This window comes from Physcomitrium patens, chromosome 8 (genome assembly GCF_059467195.1).
Source record: "Physcomitrium patens ecotype Gransden chromosome 8, ASM5946719v1, whole genome shotgun sequence".
NCBI lineage: Eukaryota > Viridiplantae > Streptophyta > Bryopsida > Funariales > Funariaceae > Physcomitrium > Physcomitrium patens.
The window spans coordinates 5,126,943-5,152,939 of NC_143417.1; the positions used below are offsets into that span (position 1 = coordinate 5,126,943).

Genomic DNA, 25,997 nt, shown 5'->3' on the forward strand with positions numbered 1-25,997 from the left:
ATGTGCTGACTTCAAAATCCAATAACTCCTTGACTCCAACTTAGAATCCACTAAGCAATATGTGAAAAGTATAGCTGCAAAAGTGCTCTCTGTAGTTGTGGTTGCTGATCTTCAATTGCCATCCGTACGCGTGCGTTATGCCCAAAAGAGTGACACTAGGTCCAAAACTAACATCTTAACTTTGAGCACCTATAACTTCTTCATAAAAAACACCAAATGACACAAAACTTGCACCAAAACCTTAACGAAAAACCTAAACCTTCTGATCTTAGCCTTCAAAGTTTGAATGCATCGAGAAACTAACCCTAATCCCTAATATGGCCTCGGGCAGCCTCCTCAAAGCCCATTGGTTATGATTTTTGACCAATAGGAATGGAGATTTTTATTTTTCATTTCCATTCATCTATATTGGTGCCCTAATTACTCCCTTTGCTACCAAAATCCTTCTTCAATCCTTTTTCTTATAAGATTTACATAATGAATGCTCTAAACACCAAATAAAAGAACCAAAATAAGTTTTCAAATGTCACCAATGTCTAATAAAGGTGACTCTAAATATTTAGAAGTTACTATCAACCAAAACAAAAAATGATTAAACCTGCTATCATACAACAATATCAAATCATTGGGCATAAAATTCTTTAGACGCAATTTACTATTATAGTAACTCTTCCGTCGTTTTTGAGTTACTTCCATGTTGATGAGAGCTATAGCCTGTATTTCATCTAATTTGTCCAACTCTGCCAACTGATATTAGAGTGATTCTTTATCTCCAAGATATTCATCCAATGCAATGCGCAAACTCTGAACTTCCAATTCAATTGGTGATATTACTTCTTGCCCGTACACCAATTGGAATGGTGTGGAATTGGTAGTCACTTTATATGCAGTACGATATGCCCACAATGTTGCAAACAATTTAGTATCCCAATCCGTTTTCGTGCCCAAAATTGTTTTGGTTAAAATTTTACATAGAATACCATTGGTCTTTCTCGTTTGTCCATTGGCCTGAGGATGATATGGTGTTGTTTTTTTGTGCTTGATTTCGTATGTGTTTGTCAAGGCTGCTATGGTAGCATTTATGAAATGGATGTTGCGATCGCTAACCAATTCCTTTGGACACCCAAATCGAGTAATAATATTCTCGTAAAGAAAAGTGACCATTGTATTGGCATTATCATTGCGGGTAGCAATAGCCTCCACCTATTTGGTTACATAGTTCGTGGCGACTAAAATATACTACTTTTTTTCATATCTCGATGCTGGTGCAATGGGTCCAACAAAATCAATTCCCCATTTTTCAAATAGTGCTTATGCCAAGATTGGTACTAATAGCATCGCTGAAGTACCCGTAGATCAACCAGTTCATTGACAAGGATCACAATGATGAACAAATTGGTGCGTATCAGAAAACATTGTGGGCCACTAATATCCGGCCATTAAAGCCTTGTGAGCAGTACTGTCTCCCGCAAAATACCCACCACACCTATCCAAATGACATCCCTCTAGTATCGATTATACTTCACTGGGAAAGATGCAACGACGTAGAATTCCATCCCGGCCTTGGTTATACAAGGCATCTCCCATCATCGTATACGGTGCACTTTTAAAATCAGTCGTTTTTTGAGTTTCTCACTATATGTAGGTGGAAATGTCTGAAATGTCAGATATTGAATGAATTCACTATAGTCAGTTGTAATCACTTCGACGGCAAATAACTGCACGTCAGAAAGTGCATCATTAATAGGCTCATTATGCAAGATATTGGACAATTGGGACAAGTGATCCGCTGTCGTATTATGTGAAGTCTTGCTTGAGAATGCTCCAGGTACCTGGCTGTAGTAGGAAGAATAGAAATTATAATAACAAAATCCTAATTCTAATAGAATACAAACAATGCTCTAATTGGACCACAATAATGCTAACCAAGCTTAATAAAATTCAAAGAAAATCTCAAAAAAATTTCAAAGAAATAATAAGAAATCTTAAAGAAATATTAAAATAATCACAAATATCTCTCAAATATATCTCAATTCAATCTTAACTTAATCTTAGTTAAAATCTTATTGGACTTCATTCAAAATTTAGGTCCAAATTAATTAAATCTTAAATCCTAAATAAATCCTAATAAAATCCTAAACCAAACCCTAATCAAATCTTAAACCCAAATCCTAAATCTTAAATCCTAAACCAAATCCCAAACTCTAATTCAAACCCTAAATCCTAAACCAAATCCTAACTAAATCTTAAATCCTAAATCAAACCCTAACCAAATCCTAAACCTTAAATTAAATCCTAACCAAATCCTAAACCCTAAATCAAATCCTAATCCAAATCCTAAATTCTAAATCCTAAACCAAATCCTAAATCCTAAATCCTAAATCAAATCCTAATCCAAACCCTAATCAAACATTAAACCAATCCTAAACCAAATCCTAACCAATTCCTAACCAAATCCTAAACCAAATCCTAGTATTTCTTACAACAGATTTAAACCTCAATAACTAATGAATAAACCGTTGATCTTAACTCAAATTTAGCATACTTCTTAAAAACTAAGTTCAAAACAAGCACAAAAAAATTAAAAAGGATTGAAAATACCAAATTGACGATAACCTCAAAAATGTGCTTGGGTATTGGCTAGCCTCCTTCTCCAATCTTAATGCCAATCTTCCAGAGCTAATATCTCTCCTTTACACCATTCGATAGATCTCAAAATTTTCATACACATAGAAAAACGAGTCTAATATCCTCTCACACAAGTTTCACTCCAATCTACTAGTTAAATGCGAGAAATCTTAAAAAACCCCACTGGACCTAAAATTCTACTTTCTGAGACCTTGATCTACTTAAACCTCAATATTCTTTAATTCAATCGTTAGATCGAGCTCAAATTTATAACACATATTAAATACAAATATAACCATAAATCCAAAAAATTCCACCTGTAGATCTATTATAAAATTCTTGAAATCACCCAAAACATTAATCCTATTTTATTTCATAAAATCCAAATCATCCGAAACAAACCATGAGTTTGCAAAGCTCTTACAAAGCCATAATAACTCTAAATCATCCAAAATCAACGTCTATAGAAATTCTATCCAATCTTCTATCAAATCCCACTCTCCGATCTACCAAAGAATTCCGAAGTCATCATCGAGACTCGGTTTTGTGCCTCAGGATCTGATTTCGACCTTGGTTCATAACTGGCCCTCTCCGGGTATCAACATCTAATTTTTTAAAGTAATTTTTACTAGAATTTACTCTTAACTTCCTCCTAAAGATGTCTATATCTTTTATTTTTTCAATCTACCTTATTTTGCCTTATTTTTGGCCCTACAAAATAAGTAGAAGCTATTTTTTCTAAAAAGGTAGCATTACTACTAAAAGTTTTACTACCTTCCTATCTTTTATCCATATTTTTTTACTTTTTCTTTTAACTCGGTACTTCTATAATAAGATCCATATTATCATCTTTCACCATAGAGTCGTGTTACAACACGACACTGCATTGGCATGTTTCTTTTCTGGTCGTACATTGATAATAAAATTAAATTCTTGAAGTAATAACATCCATCGAGCAATGCGTCCACTCAATTGATGCTTATTAATCATGTATTTGAGGGCATCATGATCCACATAAAACACAAATAGATATCCAAGCAAATAATGCCGAAATTTCTGAACCGAGTATATCATATCCAATGCTTCTCGTTCAATAGTAGTGTAATTACGTTGAGCAGCCATCAATTATCGACTAGCATAATAGATAGGATGATCTAGACCCTAGTCATCCTTCTGACTTAGCACCGATCCAATAGCCACATTGGATGCATCAACATATACATAAAAGGGCTCGATCCAACGAAGGGCCACCAATATTGGTGCAGAGACCAATTTTGACTTCAATGCTTCAAAGGCCATGGTACACTCCATGGTCCAGATGGGACTAGTTCCATCTCATGGAGGTTTCTTCAATAAGTTTGTTAAAGGTTGACAAATAACTGCAAACGAACAAATAAATCGTCAATAATAACTGACATGGCCGACGAACTCTCAAACATTAGAGACCGTCTTTGGTCTGGGCAAGTTCATTATATGTGTCACTTTATCCGGATCTATAGCGATACCAAGGCTAGAGACAATATGTCCCAATAATTTTCTTGATGGAATACCGAATTGACACTTATCCGAGTTCAACGATATCCCAAACTTAGAGCATTGAGCCAAGCATTTGCAGAGACAATTAAGATGATCTTATTTTGTACTGAATGCACAGAAGTCATGTAAAAAGATCTCCATAAACAGTCAAAGATAGTCTTGGAAGGCCTGAGTTATCACTCTCTGAAACGTGGCTGGGGCATTACATAATCCAAAAGGCATCACGCAATAAGCGAATGTGCCCCAATCCATAGCAAAAGTCATCTTGAGCTGATCTTCCATTGCAATTTGAACCTAATTATACCCAAAAAATCCATCTAAGAACGAATAACATTCATGACTTGCTACAGCATCTAATATACTATCCATGAAGGACAATGGGAAGTAATCTTTCTTGGTGGCCGCATTAAGTTTCAGAAATCCTGACAAATTCAGATTTTCCCATTCTTTTTTGGCACCATCACTATTGGAGAAACCTACTCACTATTTGGTACCAGGTAAATAAAACCAACCGCAAGAAGCTTGTTCAATTCCTCCTTCACCATGAGAGAATATTTAGGATTAAGGCGATGTTGTCTCTGCCAGACTGGTTTAGCGTTCTCCTCTAAAATGATACGATGCTCATAGACTTCAGCGGGAATAACTTTTAAATCATCATAAGTCCAAGCAAAAGCAAATTTATGATGCAAGAAAAATTCGGTCTAGCAAGTCAATTCTTATTCCTTAATACCTTTGTAGACCTTAATTGTCCGAGGTTTTGCTGTGGTCGCCAAGTTGATAGTTTGACATAAAGGTGCAACGGTGATGTTCTGTTTCAACCTCCGCGCTGGTTTAAAGTCAGTCGATAAGTTCGACATGTACGAAGTTTTGAATCCTTTGTCCACGACACTAACATGGTACACATCATATTTGGTCATGTAATCAATACTAACATAATCCAAGTTTTTCGAGTCCATTGGGTATATCAAGTACTCCCCCGGACCTCTACATTGGTACACCACTCCAGAGTATAGTGCTGCCTCTACAAGCGCCTCTGTAATTGGTGCTACTGCGTCGTCATCGAAGCTAAGCTCATCGTCCGACTTTAATTCAGATGCTGATAATTGAGACTCCCCATGATAGTGTACTGGGTATATTTGTAATATCATTTTGTCTCCACCCTTACCAATTGTCAAAGTATCTCGACCCCAATCATTCTTGGCGTTTGCTTGATAAAGCCAAGGTTGTCCCAATAAAATTGGATATGATAAAGTTGAATGTTGTAACCGAAAGACAATATAATCGATTTCATATGTAATACCGACAATCATAGTTTGAACACTTCGTAAGATACCCATTAGTTTAATCCGGCTATGATCTGCTATCCGCAATACCAATGTTGTAGGTACTAAGAGTTTCAAATCTAAAGCATCCATTGTATCAGCGTTCATTAAATTGACGTTGGAACCACCATCCACCTGAACACCCGAGATCATAACACTATCAATCGAAACATCGATGGTTGGTGCACCTGGGTCAGGGTTCAAACTCACTTCACAAACTTCTTTATTACGGTGCATATGTTGTGTTAACGATGAATTCAATGTAGAACGGTACTCTGGTGTAACCGCTAGAAGTTGCTTCATAGAAATAGAAGGCCGAATAGCATCCAGATCCTTCAAAATATCATAGGGTTCAATATTTAGGGTAATTTCCAATGTCCTCTTTCTTTTCATTGGTTTGAATTTAACTCCGTGAGGTAAGATATTCTTCCGCCTTGGACTCGGAATTGGAACAGCAGCCGAGGCTTCCTTGGAATTCTCGTCCTCAAGAGGATCTTTCAACGGATAGGACGTTTCTCGAAATTACGTAGAGATCAAAATTACATAGACATCGAAACTGCTTGGAATGGAATCGAAGCCTCCGTAATTGGGACCTCATTGGGTTGTGCCATCGAGACAGGTCTCATACTGGGTACGAAGCCCATAACAGAACCTGGATTGGATGGTCCCCTAATTGGGTCAAATTGGTCTTTCGCATCGGGATTACCCAAATGTTGAATTGGTCCTTTTTCTTTTTGCTGACTCCGGATAAGAACGGCTTAGACACATTCCATCCGATTTACTAGAGAATCTTGAGGACCTTGATTTATCTCCTCAATTTTTCCTTGGCTTTGAATCTGTTGACCCCGATTATTGATATTGAATGGAGCATTACATTGCTGATACGTATGCCCCGACTGCTTGCAATTTCCACAAATTGGTGCATAATCGTCACTAGCTCTGGGATTGGGACATTCGTTAGCATAATGACCAATTTTTTTGCAACGGAAACAACGAAGTGGTCTTCTTGCACTCCCATCAGGCATATTGGGTGTCTCCATCGGTATATACCTACTAGACTTGTTCCATGTAGGATTAGAAAATGATCTTGGTTGTCCCGTTGGTACTGAGCAAACTTGGTTTGATGACATTGGTAGAGCATATTGCTGATACCTCTTCTGCTCCTTACCATAGTTCTGGGAGTTCGATGCAAACTCGTGATTAAAATTGGAACTTTGAAAGTTATTAAATGCTCAATTTTGTCAATTAAATCGATTTTCATTCCATCCAAACATATTTTCTATTTGCACTTGATTGACGTCCCATTGGGTTGGTGGAATCATGGTCTGATTATTAAATTGTTGTTGTTGTCTTTGCCAATTTCAACAATTTGCTATTAGGTGCTTTCCTCCGCAAAATGTACATTGACCCATTATTTGCGAGAATGAAGGGCATTCTGTTACAGAATGATTGTGGCCCTTACAATTACTGCATCATGCATTGGTCCTAGTATTGGTAGGCTTTTGTCTCTTCTCCTTAACTTTGGCCATATTGACGGCCATTTCCTCCATTTTCTTCGTCAAATTCAATAACAAGGTTTCATTGGAATCTTTTAGGGTTGGCATTATTAGTATTTCCGCCATAGTTAATGCTTGTTGTTGATACGAAAAATATAGAGCATACGTTGTTGTCACGTTCGATGGTATAGCTTGCAATGGACTGACATTAACTAGTCCCTGAATATTGGTATTGGAATTGGCCCCTGTTTCTAACATCCGTGGATAACTACCCACTTATTCGTTTGAAGTTAGATTTTGATATCTACCTTGAACTAGAATCATCGTGGCTCCCGCAATTAAAAACTGATCATAATGGCATTCCTCTCAAACCTTGGCTCTATTAAGGGATGTAGCCACCGTGACGGTTTGAGCTTCCTTTACAAATATTTTTAGCTCTGGTGGGTACAAACCATTGATTAATATGGATAAGATAAATGCCTCCGATATTTGATGATTCGGCCACTTACTGAGTATATCAGCCACTCGGCCATAGTACGATTCCACCACCTCCACTAGGATCATTTTGCTGTTCATTAACCTCTCTCAAAGGTGGTCCTCAAAACCAATTGGCCAAAAATGAGATAAAAATGCATTCTTCAATGCTTTCCAATTTGAAAATTGACCCACTAGTTAGCGGTTGTACCATTCAAACGCCGTGTCTTTTAAGGTCGCTAGCAGCCATCACAACCAAATATCTTCAATTCTACCATTTTTAGCTACACATGCTGTAAAAAACTGAGATAAATGTTGATCGGAATCCGCACCCAAAAATCCCTGAAAGTAGGTAGTGGTGCGACACTAGTTGTACTATCGCCTACTATACCCATTTGTACTGCAATCGGAATGGCTGGTCCTCCTGACACCATTGAATTTCTTATTCTGCTAAACTCCATTTTAAAATAATCTCTGCTTTCCCTTATTCTAATTTCCGAGCTCTCAGTGCTCCTCGATTTACTGTTATTTTTTGCAAATAGTTTTATTGGTTGAATTGCAGGTAAAAATATCAGATTTTAAAATACAATATAGTTATCTTTATTGGATAATTCTGTCGATGCTTCCTTTTAAGATTACGTTCTTGGTCCTCTCTAAGCAAGTTCCTTCCTTGCACTCTTCCCTATCTTTTTCTCAACTGATTTATTTTCCTAGATGCAATGCTCTCATTCTTATTAACCATAATCTTGCTTCAAACACTATTGAAATCGTCTTCCATTACCAATTTTCTTACATGTTTGGTAATTAATTCCTAACACTCAAAGCAATTATCACTCTCCAATAGCGACGCCAAAATGTGATTGCTCGTTTTATTTATTCCAAATTAATCTAATGGAAATAAATCCGTATAGGGGGATTCAAACATAGGAAATTACTAGTTGCTTAAGCATTCACGTTAAGGTCATACAATCAATTATCTCCTGAATATATCGTCTCTATTTCCAATATCTGAACACACATAGAAACTATAATCTCCTCCTTCACCTTATCGATCTCTTCCTTATAGCAATTTAGTCATACCAATAACTGCTATTTCTACCAATATATTCACTCTCATAATCTCTAATTGTAATACTATGCCCTCACAGCTTTTTACACACAATTATCCTCATTCCAATCACTATAATTCTTCACACAGAACTGCCATTCACATTACTGTGTTTCACACAAACACAGACTCATTCTCTCTGCTAAACTACAATCAAATTTTACCATTCAATTTCTTCTTCTCAAATAATACCAATCACATTTCTATTCCAAAATTCACTTTACAATATTCAGAAACTCTCAATCCTCTTATTCAAAGAAAATAACAAACAAAAGAAAAGAGATAGCACCAAGCTTATCCTAGCTCATAACTATCACAGCGATGGCACCTTAATTAACTTCTGCAACTCTTATATACTTTCTTCTAATTCTCTAGATTCTAATCGTAATTTTGTAATTAACTACTTTTAATAACTAAATCACTCATCCGTCCTCCTAAATTTCCTATTATATGGACTATTAATATATTTTACCAATATCTTTTAAAAACGAATTAATATCTATTCTACACTTTGTAATATATAATATTAGTAGATTTCTTTTTAATCCAATTATTTTAAGTTTATCATAGCTAAAAAAAATATAATCTAAAAATAAATTAGATTTCTTGTAGTCTTAATTTTTTTGAAAGTATAATTAAGAGTATAGTTAATTTAGTAGAAAGTCCCAATTCTAATATAACTAAATTTTTATTTATAGATACAAGAGTTTTCTTGCATATTACAAAAGAAAGATTATCTTATGTCATTTATGCCACAACTGTTTTTAATGGTATAAAGACTTGAAGTAACATTCTAAGTCAATATTAAGGTTTCAAAGATGTATTTGAAAAAAAAATATATGAATATTCTTTCAAAACATCATCTCTAAGACTATACAATTGACCTTCAAAAAAAATCTCAATCATCATTTGGACCAATCTATAATTTATTACCAAATAAGTTAGTTGAATTCAAAGATTATATTGAAGAAAATCTAACCAAAAACTTCATATGTCATTTCAAATCTCTAGCAGGTACTCCAATTTATTTATAAAGAAAAAAGTGAGATCATTGCAAATGTAACTTAGTTATTGAAGATTCAACAAAATCGCCAATAAAAATAAGTACCCACTACCTTTGATATTTGAGCTTCTTGATTGGCTAAATCAAGCTAAGATCTATACAAAAATAGATCTACAAAGAGCATATAACTTGATATACATCAAAGAAAGAAATGAATTAAAGATTATGTTTTAAACTGGATGTGGATATTTTGAATAGAACTTCATACATTTTACACTTATAAATACACCAACAACTTTTCAATATTTAATAAATGATATCTTTCAAGAGTTTTTAGATAACTTTGTTATTTATTATGTAAATATCTTAATCTATTCTAAGAACATAGAAAAAAATGAACTTCAAGTTTATTGTGTGTTACAAAAAACTAAGAGATATGAAATTCAATACTAAGATAAAAAAAAATTAAAAAATATGTATTCTATACTACTCAAGTTGACTTCTTAGGATACATCATTTTAAATGATGGATTTATGATAGATCTTAAGAAATTTCAAATTATTATAGATTGGAAGATATCAAAAATCATAAGAAATGTTTAATACTTTTCAAAATTTGTCAATTATTATCGAATCTTCATCAAAGATTTTTCTCAATTTCTAGTTCTACTTATGCATTTGACTTGTGAAGGAAAACTTTAATAGAATTAAGAAGCAAAAATAGCATATGAAGCTTTCAAAACAACCTTTATTCTCCACCAATCTTGTATAATATCAACTTTTCTAAGCCATTCTATATGAAAATAAATGCATTGGATTTTACTTTAAATGTTGTATTATTACAAATGGAAACAAATAATAAACTTCACCCTATAATTTTTCATTCAAGAAAATTTTCAGTAGCCAAGATCAACTATAAGATTTATAACAAAGAACTTATTGTAATTGTGGAATCATTTCAAGAATGACGCCATTATCTAGAAGGCACTTTTAATCTAGTTATTATTTATATGTGCCATAAGAATCTTAAATATTTTATGTGAGCATGTATTTTGAATTGTTGTCAAGCCCATTGCAACATATCTTTGTCAATATTTAATTTAAAGATCACTTATCAATCCAAAAAACAACAAAGTTTGTCAAACATTCTTTCTAGATAGTCTTATCTTGCACCAAAAGAAGAAAACACATCTTTTTATTAATAAAAAATGATTCTTTTGAAGCAAGAGCATTTTCATCTTTAAGCAATAAAATCAATATTGACTATTGATTTGAGCTTTTTCAAACAAATTCAATCAAGTATGTCCTCTAAACCTCTTATTTATGATATCAAGAATCTTTTTTTTAAGTCTCATGATACTTTCAAGTTTGAATTCAAGGACAACCTATTCTATTTCAAAAGACACCTATATATTCCAAAAAAAAATACATTTAAGTATTCTTAAAGCATGTCATGATTTTCTAATGACCAGATATTTTAAATACAATAAGACTTTAAAGCTTACATTTAGAGATTTTTGGTGGTTGCAAATGCAAAAGGTAGTGAAAGAATTTGTTCAATCATATGACATTTGTTCAAGATTTAAAATTCCTCGTCATTGACCCTATGAACTTTTTCAACCATTTTCCATATTCAAACAATTATGGTCATCTATTTGTATGGATTTTATCGCGGATCTTTCAATCTCACATTTGTATGATTTTATATTTGTGATTGTAGATCATTTTTCCAAGATGGCATATTTTATACTATATGCAAAATCTATCATATGTAAAAAATAGCTTAAATTTTTTTTGAAAACATCTATTGCTATCATAAATTATCTAAAGTAATTATATAAAATAGGGGGATTCAATTTTTTTTAAGATTCAAAACAATCTTTTTTAAGATTTTAAAAGTAGATACAAAGTTATCTTCAGTCTTTCATCCTCAAATTGATGGATAGACAAAGCATGTTAATTAAGTTTTGGAGCAATATTTGAAATGTACCATCAATTATCAATAAGATAATTGAATGATTTTTTTCTATTAATAAATTTTACTTATAATAACATAGTACATTCTTCTACTCATCAAATACATTTCTTTATTAATTATGGTTATCATCCATAACTTAATGCTTTTGACTTTTTAAAAGTGGATAATCTTACAACAGAAGATTTGACAAATTGTTTGTAAGAGGTACATGCAACAATGAAGGTACAATTAAAAGAAGCTCAAAAACAAAAAAAAATATAAACACAAATGCTTATTACAAGGAAAAATCACAATTCAACTTAAGTAATAAGATATGGTTACTTCATTGTAATATTAATATAGTACTCATTTTTATGACAAATTGAATTATTTTAAGCTTAGATTATTTCTTATTTATAAAAAAATCAATCTAATTATTAATTAATTATACTTATTAGAGTTAATAAAAATCCATCTTATATTCCACATATCTCTTTTTGAACCATACAAGACAATGAATATACCAAGAAAAAAATAGGTGCCACTTCCTCTTATAAAAGTGGACAATAATAAAGAATTTGAAGTAGAAGAAGTCTTAGATTGAAAAGGGTACCAAAATAGGTTAAAATATCTTGTTCATTGGCACAAGTATCATATAATTAAATACACATGAGAACTAGGAAAGAATCTTGTAAATATAACAAAAAAAGTGGAGGCTTTTTATCAATGACATCTGTCAAAATCTAGATAAAAAATCACAAATCTTTGCTATAAAAGAAATAAGTTCAAGAAAAAATGATATTTTACCTTATATTTTGGTTTATAACTTTTTTCTACATTGTGGCGCTAAGGAGGTGGAGAACCAACAACCAGCAAATTTAACTCAAGAGTTATCGTTTGCTAACTTATCAAATGAGAAATTACAATTGTATCAACCTTCATCACGATGTAATTGAGATGAAGGTCCTCAAGAACGACATATTCTTCCTCAAATATATAGCGAGATATAATATGTTTGATATCATGACCTTAGAAGAGATTCTTGATGTTTGGTGATTTTATTAGAGATAGGAACAACTCTTGACTATGTTCCAAATGTTTTATTTGAAAGAAGTTATGAAAGGTTCAACAATGATGAAATAATAGAGTGGTCTTCTAGCCCTAGTATGGAATACTATCAATGGTTGAGAGGATCTATCAACCATCTTAGAAAAAAACAAAGATCAAAGTATGTGGCAAACACAATTTGTTGCATTTTAGATTTCTTCAACATATGATGACCACGCCTTATGAAACTCATCTTCAAAAGAGAGAAATATTGTCACAGATATATTATCACAGACATATATAATTATTATAGTAATTATCAATATGATTAGATAGAAATAAATAGAAGTAGATAAAATAGATAAAAATAGATTAATTTTATAATATCTTCTAATGAAGCTTTTCAAAAGCTTTATAGACATGATTTTGAATTTATACATGTTTATAATTGACTTTTAGGTTGAAAACTTAATTAATAAGTTAATCATATATTATACATGTGGGTAGCTAATGGAACAAGCTAACTATGTGGCGCAAGTATAGAATATTTGTTTTACAAGTTAAGACATATGGCTTGCAAAGTCAATACATGTTGGAGGTCCTATAGAACATTACTGCATAGCTCCTAAATGGATAGTATATATAGAGGCAAGCATAAAACCTTCTTCACTCTTGTCAATTCTTTTCTTGCTCTAATAGAAATTCAAGAATCTTTACTTTTCTTGTCTTTTGGCAATACTCATTCCAATTTTCTTTTAATATAAATATTTTTTTACTTCTATTTTGTCATATTTCTTTGAAAAAAGTCTTACTTAATTATTTGCTTTTATTGGATTCTTGTCCTTGACATGTAATCTCTTACCAAGTCTTTGACTTGGAATAATGTTTTACAATAAGATAATTAAATATTGAACCTTTAATTCTAAGTTAATAGTAGCAACGTAGGTGGATTTAGTTATTTAAATAATTGCTTGAATTAAAATTTTCTATTTTTAGCATAATCTTTTATAATTCTTACATATGCATTGAAATAAATAAATAAAATTTTAAGAAATTTCTCAATAATTCATCTTTTTAAATCATCAACATCAAAATTTTGTGAAGATAAAATTCACATATCAATGAAATATTTATCTATAATTTTTCATTTTTATTTAATCTTAAATAGATATTTTGAATCAAAGTCTTTAATATTGAACCTACTTTAATATATTTTGAAAGAATCTCCCTACTTCTCAATGGATTTAGAATTATTGATCTATTTCTAATTTACAAATAGAAATTTTATTCAAATATATAAAACATAAACATTGTATCATAAAAAAATCTCTCAAAAGTAACATGCATTTATAATGCATATCTTTAAAAGCTCTATATTTTTTTATAAAAAATCTTCTACATTTGCTAAAATTTGTGCATATAAGTTGTATGGTTTGTTTATTATTTCAAGAATCTTTGTTAGAACCTTTCAAGTTTTTTAGATTTATTTTGTTTACAAACAAAAGTCTTTCAGAAGAAACAATACAATCTTAAGAATATTAAATCTTTATAAGTTTTTTTTGCATAAAATGCTTTATTTCTATATAAATTTTTTATTTAGATTCTATCTTAATGGACTAGTTTTTAGTTTATTTATTGAAAGGTTTTAATCTTTGTTGCATAAAAAATAATAATAACAAAAATAATCTTTTAATTTCAGATAAATTATTCAATTTTCAAACTTTATTTGGTACTACCAAGTACTCAAATATCTTTGCAATAAGTATTACTTAAATAAGAATTCAAAACTTACATTAAAAATTTGAGTAATTTATCAATTTGCATCATCCAAAACTATATTCTAATTTCGATTTTATATACATTTGAATGAAAATAAAAATAGCATAATATTTTTCACAATATAAACCTAAAATATTAGGCATTTTTTACTTGAATATATATATATATATATATAAATATATATATAAAATAAAATCATGAAACAAAGTCTACAATGTGAAACAAATATACAAGACATACAACTTGCAAGATCAAGTTTTAAGTAAACTCAAATTCACTAAGATTTTACTAGCTTGGAACTGTCCGAATAAGCTATATCAGAATACCATTAACTAACTAGTTAAAGAAATAAATATGGATTGATGGTAATGATGGAAATGGAGGCCAATTCATGTCAAAACCATCGCAATCTGAATAGCATCTTGTCATCTACAAATTTTTAAATATTTACGAATAAAAAAAAGAATCAGAGTCTGAATCAAAACCTTAGCCAATCCTAGAACGATAAGACTAACAATTAGATTTTTCAATGATCCACCCTAATTGCTCAGGGGGGCACTACCATCGGGCGTTGTGAAGAAGTCAAAAAATACTCCCAAAATGCATGATAAACTGCAAGCGAGTTAACTTCCTCTACCTTACAACTAACGAGCACTACTAATGCATGCTTCTTCATTGATTGAACTTCGACCAATGATACGCAACAGATCATGAAGACAATCAAGGGGTTATGAATTCGCTATTCACGTTCTAAGGTTTAGATGTGCTTCTCGTATCTCTTTGCTTTCTCTCCTGAATGATGATCATAAGCCTCCACCAGAGCACTACCGGCGAGTGCTGCCAAGGTCAAAGCTTGAGCGTGTAGCCTGAAATAAAATCCAAGCAATCAACGTCAACCTCCCACAAACAAAGCACCAAAACCAAACGATTCACGTAGACTGGTAGAGGATAAATTTCTTCGAACGGCCTTCATAGACAATATTGAACGTCCCAGTCATTCGGATTGACTCTCATTTTTAATATTCCGTATGTTCTACCACATCAAAGTACTAATAAAGCTAAGGACAGAGTGTGATGCACTTCCTCAAAACTTAAATAGACTTCCCTTAACTAATACGATGAACTACGTGTAGACAAGAAGTCAGCCTCATTACATACTTAACCTGAATTGTACATACCTGGCATGTATCAGTTTGACACTCATTTTCACCCCTGGCTGAGCGAAATTGTACGCAAATGAGCCTATCAATGATGAAGCCCAAAGTGTACCTGGCGCATGCAACCACGACTGTTAGAGAAAATGAATGGTGCAAGTACAAATTACCAAGGTAAAATCAAGCATATTTGACACTAAGAAGACATTGCAAGAAACAATGTATTTATTATCCACGTCAGTAAATTTTAGGTCTATTAGAGCTATCATCTAAAGGGAATCCCCTGGTCCCTGAAAATTTTAAACTCTGCGTAATTATAAATATAATGGATGGCGGACTGTTGCGAGGTGAATAAGGCATGTTCTATGTCGCCTTAAAGTCCCACGCGATGGCAAATCTCCGTTAAAAAAGGTCATCTACAGTCCAGGATGAATTTCCAATTCATTACAGATAAAGACCAGTAACCCAAATAACGAAAGCAGCAGGTACTTGTCCGCAAACTTGCGCACGCACTACGAAAATCAATAAAATTCTATCGTCGACATAGATGCTGTACATGATTAGATAACCAATTCTCCACATGTATTGATGAACCTACAAGCCTACAATGATTATATGATTGAGATACAGTGTCTGCTCCCTCAAGATTCACCCGATAGAATACGATTTACTGACATCAAACTCTCAAGACCTTGATTTCAGCAACACTAGCAAGCACTTGAACAAACACAAAAATCTACATAACTTCCACGAAAAAACAGAAAAAAATCGAAGGGATAAACTAGGTCACTCTGTTTTCCCATCCACGAACCAACTCCAAAACCACTTAAACGTGCAGCACAGTTCTTCGTCTCCACAAAATAATAAACACCCTCTCACGAGATTGCAATCACATTCTCGATTCCCATCCAGAACCTTGTACCGAATACAGTCCACACAAGAAACCCCCTAGCAAACAAAAAAAACCAAAACAGCAATAAAAAGTTCTAAAAGTCCACTGCGAATTCACCAACTGCACGCAATTTGTGCTCCGTGAACCACTCCCGAGCGCCCTCCATGATGCTGATACGTCGCTCCAACCAAAACCCTCGAACGAGCAGAAAAACGCACTGCAAAAATTGCCCTCCTTAGCTCCACAAAATCGCAAGGAAAGAATATCACGGAATGAGAGAAAAGAAGAGCGGCAGCAACATTATGACGGAGTCGGAACGCGACAACGGGGGTAACGAACGAATCCGTCCGCCATACGGCCTCTCCGTCCCCCCAACCGACGGTTCGTTCATGCGTGGCCTCGCCAGTGCATGCACCAGTGGTTGCGGTGTGCCGTGGAGGAAGCGCGACGCGAGGCTTCGCTTTTCTTCCACGTGAGTCCACGAACTGTTGCCTCGATTGCTGGGTTTTAATATGCCAATTCAGGAGAAGGAGGAGGAAAGAACGAGAGGGTGGTGATGATGCGTGCACATCGTCAGCATGTCTGTGTGCCGCGACCTGCAAACGACGACTCTCGCTGCGCTGTCAGCTTCCGCCGTCTCCTTCGCGGCAATATTTTAGCTTTGACGATCCTGTTTTCGAAGTGCTGGTCGTCCTGTGCTGTACTGCTGCCATCCTAAATTGACGTAAAATCGTTGCTTCTGATACCACTTCTGATAAGTCTTCATCTCCATTTCTTTGAGCTTATTGTTAAAGTTTAGTGAACTGTTGAGTTTAGTATAATTTGTTTCGAAGAGGGTTTGTGGACTTCGAGCGTAACCGCTGGAAGTGTTGAGAGTTTGGGTATGAATCGTCGTTCCGGCGAAGCCACACAAAATATGGTGGGTTTCAATTACATTGCATCAAACACAATCTCCCTGTCGGCAAGTTACAGCCGCAATCTAACTGCAAATCATTTCACCTAAATATTAATCATCGTAAATCATCCTGGCGTTGAGAAAAATTATAATAATCTTGAACAATGAATTTTACTTCTAATTTTTAGTGGGTATTGTCGTCCGTCCCCAAAATTCATGTGAACTCTAGTCCTGTGCATTTACTCGTCGGCAGTTGGTGCGCACCTCCCCCCGACTTCCTGTCAACACTTGGGCGGACACCAGCTTCACATACGCCGAGGCAAAGGTCTTGAAGAACAAGCTCTGGTCGGACGCAAACTTCGCAACCAAAGGCTTGGTACGAGCGTCACCTACCAGATTCGCATCAGCTCGGAAGAGTCCTCGGCCGCCGAGCACATCCTTGAAGTAGCGGTTGTCGAAGCTGTAGACTGAGAGGTCGTTAGGGAGTATGGTGAGGTTGAGGGGCTCCTTGGTGGGGCACAGAACGCGTAGCTGCAGGTAAAGTCCTGTGGACAGAGCGGGGTCTCGAGTGGGATACAATCTGTCTACCACATTGACGCAGTGCCCTATGCCCAGAGTATGCGCTCCCAGAATACCGACGGTCTCAGCCGCGGTCATGCCATAACGCGAGAAGACCTGGAGCATCGTGGAGACGGTGGAGGAAGCTGGTGGCAGCTGATCGTCAGCATTTTCGCTGCTTGCAGTTGTTGCGTCCTTGCGGCCCAACGGAATGGGAATTTCAGGCCCACCTGTGTAAGAGACAGCGTCTCGACCAGCCATGGCTACGATATCAGCGCAGGATACGACCCCCGGGCACTCCTTTTCGAGATCTTGCTTCACTCGGTCGATGATATCCAATCGTCGAATGCCAAAATTCCCGCCTGACTCTCTTTCCCCGTTGATGTCATTGGAGACGGAGTCTAACAAGATGGACGCATCACATTTCTCAACTTGGCAATCGTGGAAGGAGAGGCGAAGCAGAGAAGCTGGAGCACTTGGATCTAGCAGAAACGCTCTTCTCAAGCTGCTGCGCACAACCCGTTCGACGTTAGGGCATGTGCTTTTATAATAATCTGAGCTCAAGTGCCCTTCACTGAAGAGGATCACACTGCTCAGCAGCAATAATATCAAAACGGATCCCCACTCCATTCTGTACACCACCAATCGCCTTCTTGCGTCTAGCCCTCACACGCGAACACAGCTCCACTACCTCAAACTCTGCTTATATACTCAGCCTGCAAAACCACCAGTTTGTTAAGACCCAGCATTCCATGCATTACCAACTCACATGATCCCGTTGCTTATAGCCAGTATAAGTATGCTTGAATCCACGAAGTAATTAATTCCAGTGGGTGATTAGCTATGTGTTGAGTGTGTGTCAACTGCCTCGCCGACTGCCAAATTAATTACTCTCTACCAATAAGCCACCTAGAATAGTGTCAACGCCTTCTACCTCATTATGAATTGGCCCTAGACACGACTGCTCAGTCATCACTTTTCTGTAGCAGCACAGGTTGGGCACAAACGATTTGCTGCTTCTAAAATCTACAAGTGAAATACGTTACCTAGTTTTCGGCCTGAATAAGTGTCCAAGATCATTCAGGGGCTGAGGAATCCCTTGGGATTGTTATAAATACCCTTACTTTCAGTTAACGGAGGTGACATCCTTGGGCGATTTGTTCAGTTGAAGATAACGGATATCATGTGACTACTACATCCATGACGTTTTACTACAATAACCACGACAAAAAGCTTCAACAACAACGCATCTCAGTATTGAAATGCATTATTAGACATCAATGCGCAGTATCAGATACACCAGTCAGAGGTTCTGAGCGTGAAAGTGGAGACATATACTTGGTTTTCAAATTTTATTCGAACTTGAGAAACCCAAGAAGCTATCCCAGTAAACTTCTTGGGTCATGTACTTACAAAGAAAGAATCATAGCATGAAACTGGTTGGTAAATTACAGTAAGAGGGGCTCTTTGCCCACACATGAATTTATGAAGGTAGCCTTCTACTCCTAACTAACTCACTCAAAAAAAAAAAAAAAAAAAAAAAAAATGATTGGTCCCAACAGATCGATCCCATCTCTTATGCTTGGGAAGCTCCGACTTCTTCTGGCATCTCCGAATTCCCAGTGTTCGTAGGTTCCGCACACATGCATTCCGGAGCAGGAAATGTGTACAAAGAGGCTTTAGGAGGAACAGTATAAAACGCATTCTTCTTCACAGAAAGTGCCTTCCGCGGCTGCAAGCCTTTAAAATCACTATGCCTCCGCATATCTTCTAGATTCTTCCGGAAAACCTCCCACCTGAACACCACGAAAGATCACTCATCACTCGTTGAACAAGCACCAATCTCAAAAAAATAGCACAAGTTCGTGAAAATGAATATTTCAGATACTTGGATAAGCAGACTTACGCAATATGTGGATCATCCAGGAGTCTAACAAGGCGTCGCTTGTCAGGGTTGATGGTCTTAGAGTGGCCCTTGTTAAGAAACCGGCGATGGCCCATTAATATTTGGGGAAAATTGCCACCCTGAGTGGTCACAAATACCTCGCTGTATAGGCAGACAGTGTAATCAATGGCTGCTAATCGCGACGAAAAGCCCTGCGCAAATGCATGGCCACTTTCCAATGAGTTCCTGTTTAAACCCAGTAACAACAAGCGACAACTAAAATATGGGGTTCATGCAGAATCGAACTACAACGAAAAAAGATCATTTACAGTTGCAACATGCAAAGACGGCCACGGAAGGCTCACCTTGAAGCGCTTGAGCTCCTCTGTTGATAATAAAGTCTCTTTAGTTTGAAGCAATGGAAACATTCTCCGGAGGGGTTCCATGCTCTCTTCACCTTTATAGATGTTCCCGGCTGCTAGAAATATGGGCGTAGAATTTCTGAAGCCCATTCCACGAAGCATCATTCCTACCTGTAGGCAAGGGGTGTCTTAAAATAATCTTCACAGCCCTTGAAACTTTGTTCTCACTAACAGGAAACTTGAGAGTACCATGAGCGTGTTGTAATACAATCACAAACCAACCTATACAGCAAAACTGTTCCATGATACATCATGAGACAGCTGCAGTAATATGCTCAACTGATTTTAAATCCGAAAGAACCGAAGCTAAACATATAAATTCAATTGCATACCTCAACAGGTGTCATTGGACACTTTCCATCTCTTCTAATGTCCTCTGGGGATAAGTTGACACGCCCTGTTCTGTTAAATTTACCCCTCCATGACTTTTCCCGAGCATTATCAAGCTGAGTTTTTTCTTCTTGATCACCTTTATAGACACATTGAGAGAAAGCAACCATGTCCTGTTGGGCGCACATGTCAAATAAAAACCCATTAACAGTTGCCCTCTGATGATATCAAAGGAGCTATAACAGAGCTACTTGTCAGTACTTTATGCCCAGTCAGGGAAACAAAGCAAGACCTGAAATTAAATGAGAATATACCTCTTCGAACCGCAGATGAATAGAGACATAATTGCCATTAGTACTTGCACTCTTAGCTTTCATTCGTTTAACTACTGTGTCACCCATCTCTGCGATTGGCTGGGAAAAACGCAGGGCCACAAAATTGGTGTAACACCTCAACTTTTGAATTTTCTTCGGAATACCATCATACGCCAACCGGTTAGCAAAGGGAGAGAACCTGATAACTCTGTATAACCCAACAGACCCAGCGCTTGTGTCAGAACCTAAACAGGATCTGACCATTGAAGTTAAATTCGTATCCGTTTTTTTGCAAGGAAAAGGAGAAATCAATCCATCTCTGAATGTTGCTCAACAGAAAAACTGCTTGCAGGGACTCTCCTGTAAATTTAATAGTTCAATCCCAATAACATATTAGTGGCAACACTGAGTGGGTGAAGGCACAACTAACCCCCGTTTTAAAAGCTCAGGGAGAGCAGACTCCAGGTAAAACCGAGGCAGGGACCATGCTTTAACCTTAGATATTTTGTATATCATGCTAGCGTTCTCATATCGTGCCATCACTTCTTTAGGTAGCTCCCGCATTATTCTTACTTGCTGAGATAGAGATTCGATGAAGTACTCTTCATCAAAAATATCCCCAAAACGGCTGAAGGAAACGTGAAAATACACTCAACATGAGCACAAATCCTTCAAGTACAAGCTCGGATTCCACCCAACAAGTAGCTTAAACCCTAAAGTAAAAAACCAGGTCTGCATTTTCATGACCTTAAATCTCCACATTGCACGTAAATTGTAAACGATTCCTCCAAAAACCAAACAATACATACCTGGGGTCTTTCCACACACTGTTCAGATGGAAGTGGGGTATAATGAGAGTGGCGTTTAGTAGCTTTGCAACTGCAACAGCATTACAAATCTGCAATAAATTCGCAGAATCAATGTTTAGACAAATCCACACGTATATCCGATTCTTCGCATAATTCCACGTTCAATTTCCAAATTGACACAAGCTGCTACCAAACAGAATCAGCGTTCATTTGAACAACAGTGGCACCTGTATGAGTTTCTATACAACAAACAATAGGAATACTAAACAACACATACTGTGGAGCGTTGTTGGTTAAGTCCGCCATTGGCCTCTACAAGAATATAACCGTTTGATTCTGGAAGACCTACAGAAAATGCATCAAAACTCAAGGCATGTTAGTTGAGATTACAATTACGAAGAAGGCCCACAAGAATTACCCACTTTAAAACAAGAAACTAACACTCAAGCATCACGATTTACTTCATCTATTTATCCATCAACGTCAGACAATTTAAAGACAGTCGAGGCGGATGCTACGGAACTAGAGGTGGAGAAGGAATGAAAAATTCAAAGCGTAATCACAACAGCAATGCAGAATTGTATGACCAACACAAAACAAAGCAGCTGACGCACAACCTGAAGGACCAACCTCGGCAATTACCTGCGTCATTTTTTATGGAATTAAGGCAGGGCGTAAAGCCTCCACCGTCTTTAGGGTATTCCCAAACCGATAGAACCTGTCGTCCATGACTTCCTCCAACTGCATCATTTAGAGTCCCAAATTCCACCTATACACAATCTATCCAATGAGGTTCCAGCCAAGAATCTAAAACCTCAACTCCAAGAGATTACATAAAACCATGCCATCCAGGTAGACAGCAGAGCTCAAACAGTTACTGCTGGACGGAACTGCCACTGTCGAACTTGGACGATTTACAATTGAAACGAGACTTGTTTCCATTTCTTAACTACAGAAGTCGTAAATTGTGACAATCAGAGACATGTGAGGGAACGAAAACGTCTTTGGAATACAAAACTATCCGAATCCTTACACATTACGAGAAAGATGCTCACCCCATAAAAGGAGGAGTCAGCCCGCTCCATCTCCGGCCATAGATTCTCAAACACTTGGTCACTCCGATACACAGATCCAGGTCGATGCCTGCCTGGAAACGGCGGAAAGTCTACAGAAATATCGCCGCCCATGTAAAGCAGCATCCCCGAGACATAGATGAAGGGGATGAGCAGGAGCACTCGATGTCGTCTAAAGAAGAAATGTAGCAACAGCAGGGTCAGCTTCTGCAGGAATGTGGCGCCTTGGCGCGCTTTCACGCCGGGGGATCCATACTTAACCTTCGTGTCGCGACTGCTTCGACCGAGAGATCTCCCGCTGCGTAGGCGCGGGGAACTGCCGGGCGACATTGGAGGAGAGGAGGAGACATACGTAGCGACATGGCTGTGCCCGTTCTGGATACCAGCAGGGCGGCCGAATACATGCATGTGATCTTTTCCGTTCTGCATCAGAGGATGCGAAGTACCCGCCCGCCGTAGTCCATCTGTCAACAGCGCTTATCTAGTTATTGAACCTCCAGACCATCACCACCTTGCACAGCGATAAAATCTAAACCTCGATTCCTCTGCTCCTGCTTTCAGTTTTCCGACAAATTTGGGATCAACGGGAGAAAACTGCACGCTCCCGAACCGCAGAATGCAACGACGTAAGAGGTCTCGTTTAGATGAAGCAGCACCAAATCCCGTCGTTCGAAATTCCCAATGAGATTGGCGTATCTAATATTTCTCTATGTAAAGAGTGGAAGCCGGAGTTGGTGTTGCAACCTAGTCGAGTTAAGAGTTATGGGAGACCAAGTGAAAAAATAACGTAACAGCCTATTGTGTCACACTTACTGAGCATCCCTGCCCAGATTGTTTCCTGTTGGGGTTTCCGGCAATGAAGAAAAGGTATTTCCAAACCGATGATGCCTGCACCTTCCTGCAGACGGATGAAGGAAGGCAGGAAAGATGGATGGCGTTGGGAGACTGATACTTGCAAGAGACCACCTCAAGCAAGGAGATCCTGCCCCAGTCCTGCAACGACAAACTGCGGATAAATTCACTCTGAGATTCATACATGTGTCAGCGCAAAGCTCCACCCCTTCGTCGTCGGCGAACCACAGCCAGCGGCAAAATCTCCAACCCTTACAGCACCATAACGAGGTGCGGAACCGCAGAGACCCAATCAATCAATCGAAGCTCCCTCAGAACTTAACCAACCAACTAACCTCCTAACAGTACGAATTTCCCAACTTCAAATCAGCTTCACACGCATCACGCACCCCGACCAGCCGCAAGACACACAAACACACACACACACACACCTACACGCCTCGAAAGGGACGCACACCCAAAAAACGGCCCTCGTAGAACGCCCTTTCCCACCACGAAATCTCTCAAAAAAGCGATAAAAATTCAATAGTAGGCTGACCTATACGCTTCACCACAGAAAAACGGCCCCCCTAAGCACCCACCCTCCTCCGATACACACACAACTCCAAGAGCCCACAGAAACTCTAACCGTGTCGTCTTCGTCCACCTCCTCCTCCTCTTCCGCGGCACATTGGCACACAACGCAAGCCCTTTCAAAGCCAGCTAAACTGGCAAATCATACCGTCCTCTAAAATATGTCTTCGACACTAAAAAGCCTGCATAGCTACGCAATGACAACCACAACGAGCGAACAACAAAACTCTCACACACACTCTCTCACATCCGAACCAAAACAGAACCGATGGATCGATCAACTCCCCGACCAGAACGCGCGCTGCCAGCAACATCCAACAACACACACATACATTACTCGTCCCCTTTTGCCTGCAACATTCCTTCCCCGGGCACTGATTTACCCCCAACCCCCTCCCCAATGCCACAGCCCAATCATGGCCTCCTCGGCGCCCAGCTGGGAGGCGTCCATTGGCGAACCGGTGGTACCAGGCGCAAAGCTCACGTTGTTCCTCAGGAACACCTTTTCTAAATCGTTTAAAACTCTCTTCCCCTGTTATTGTTGAAATCGACGCTTTACCAGATTAGGATGAGATGGTGCTCTACTACCGTTTCTTTCTTTCTTACTCTCAAGCCTTTGCCTTCCCTTCACCGTCACATGATTTCCTATTGAGTCCTGTGGGTGGTGTCGAAACTGGTTTTAAGTACGCACTTGGGAGGCAAACTGGAGTTCCCATTTGCGCTTGTTGCAATTCTCTCCCTCCGTAAATAGCCTGCTTCTGTTAAAATCGGAGTTGCATTCAGTAAAATTGAAACTGATTCACTATCTACTGCTGACTATTGGAGATTGAGTTTAGTGAAACTGTGGCTGAAAGCTGTGTGGGAGGTGCTGAAATGAGATTTTTTGCAGGATTTGGGGGTTCAAAATGCATCAAATGATGTGTTGGTTTGTTTCAGGATATGATATTTGTGGGACAATAACAAATCATCTAGCTTTTCTCTTTTCTGGATTTCATACAATTTGTGAAGAAACGAACTATGAATGACACTAATAAATTTCTGAAATAGAAATGGGTAAGTGTCAAAAACGTTGTAATCTTAGGCTAGAAAATAGCAATGAGGACAAATGGCATTTGTATGGTTTGAGAGGTCATTCTAGGCAACCCACTTTTTGCTTTGCTTTCAATTCTCTTTGAAAGTGTGTTAAGCTTTGACATGGGTTATGAAATCACATAAACCCACAAGTATAATTGTTGTTGTTGTTATTATTATGGGGTACATCATTCCTTTACTTTCAGCAGTGAGAGAGCCAATGAATGTTCCACATAACCCAGAACTGGGGTCTCATGCCACCACTACAGTCAAATGCAGGAAACCTGAGCTGTGATGTAGGTCCATGTGGTCAGGAAACTGCAAAGTCTCTTTCAAGGTCACAAGCAAAGACTTGGGCAGGGTCACATCTGGCCCACAGCAGCAAAAGGTAATTGTGACCAAGTCAAAACAACACTCTCTGTTGTGAGTACTACTGCTTCACTGAGAGATAGTGGGAATCATAAAAATACTCTTCCTATTTTTTTTCTTTTTCTTATCTTTTTTCTTACAATTGAGTATTCAAATGATAAATACAAGTTAAGCTAAGGAGAGAGAGTACAAAGGGTTGTTGTCATTGTCACTCTTTTTAGCACAGGGATGCAAACTTTGATCACTCCCAAGTAGAAAGCTACATTGCAAGGTCAAGCATCCCTCACAGAATGAATAATTACAAATGAATGTGTGTGTGTGTGTGTGTAGGAGAATCCCCCATCAAAGACACATTGCATTCAAATCTAGTACCCCAAATGATGATCATGGAGAAACAACCCTTGAGCTTGTACCAATAAGAGTGTGTTGGGATTGAACATTTGTGGTAAAT

The 25,997-nt window shown here is 37.3% G+C and overlaps 2 protein-coding genes across 2 annotated transcripts; both read right to left on the reverse strand.

Annotated features, from left to right (window-relative positions):
- Nucleotides 1-17,289: 17,289 nt before the first annotated feature.
- On the reverse strand, nucleotides 17,290-18,889 carry LOC112285738 (peroxidase 29). The gene has a single exon (XM_024526821.3). The coding sequence runs from the start codon at nucleotides 18,476-18,478 to the stop codon at nucleotides 17,516-17,518; it is 963 nt and encodes a 320-aa protein (XP_024382589.1). The 5' UTR covers nucleotides 18,479-18,889; the 3' UTR covers nucleotides 17,290-17,515.
- A 284-nt stretch (nucleotides 18,890-19,173) lies between these two features.
- LOC112285737 (O-fucosyltransferase 9) lies at nucleotides 19,174-24,743 on the reverse strand. The gene is made up of 10 exons (XM_024526819.3): nucleotides 22,664-24,743; nucleotides 22,251-22,377; nucleotides 21,886-21,953; nucleotides 21,609-21,697; nucleotides 21,230-21,427; nucleotides 20,800-21,007; nucleotides 20,488-20,658; nucleotides 20,099-20,266; nucleotides 19,755-19,945; nucleotides 19,174-19,644 (listed from the first exon to the last, which is right to left on the reverse strand). The coding sequence occupies exons 1-10, from the start codon at nucleotides 23,108-23,110 to the stop codon at nucleotides 19,425-19,427; spliced, it is 1,887 nt and encodes a 628-aa protein (XP_024382587.1). The 5' UTR covers nucleotides 23,111-24,743; the 3' UTR covers nucleotides 19,174-19,424.
- Nucleotides 24,744-25,997: the final 1,254 nt, after the last annotated feature.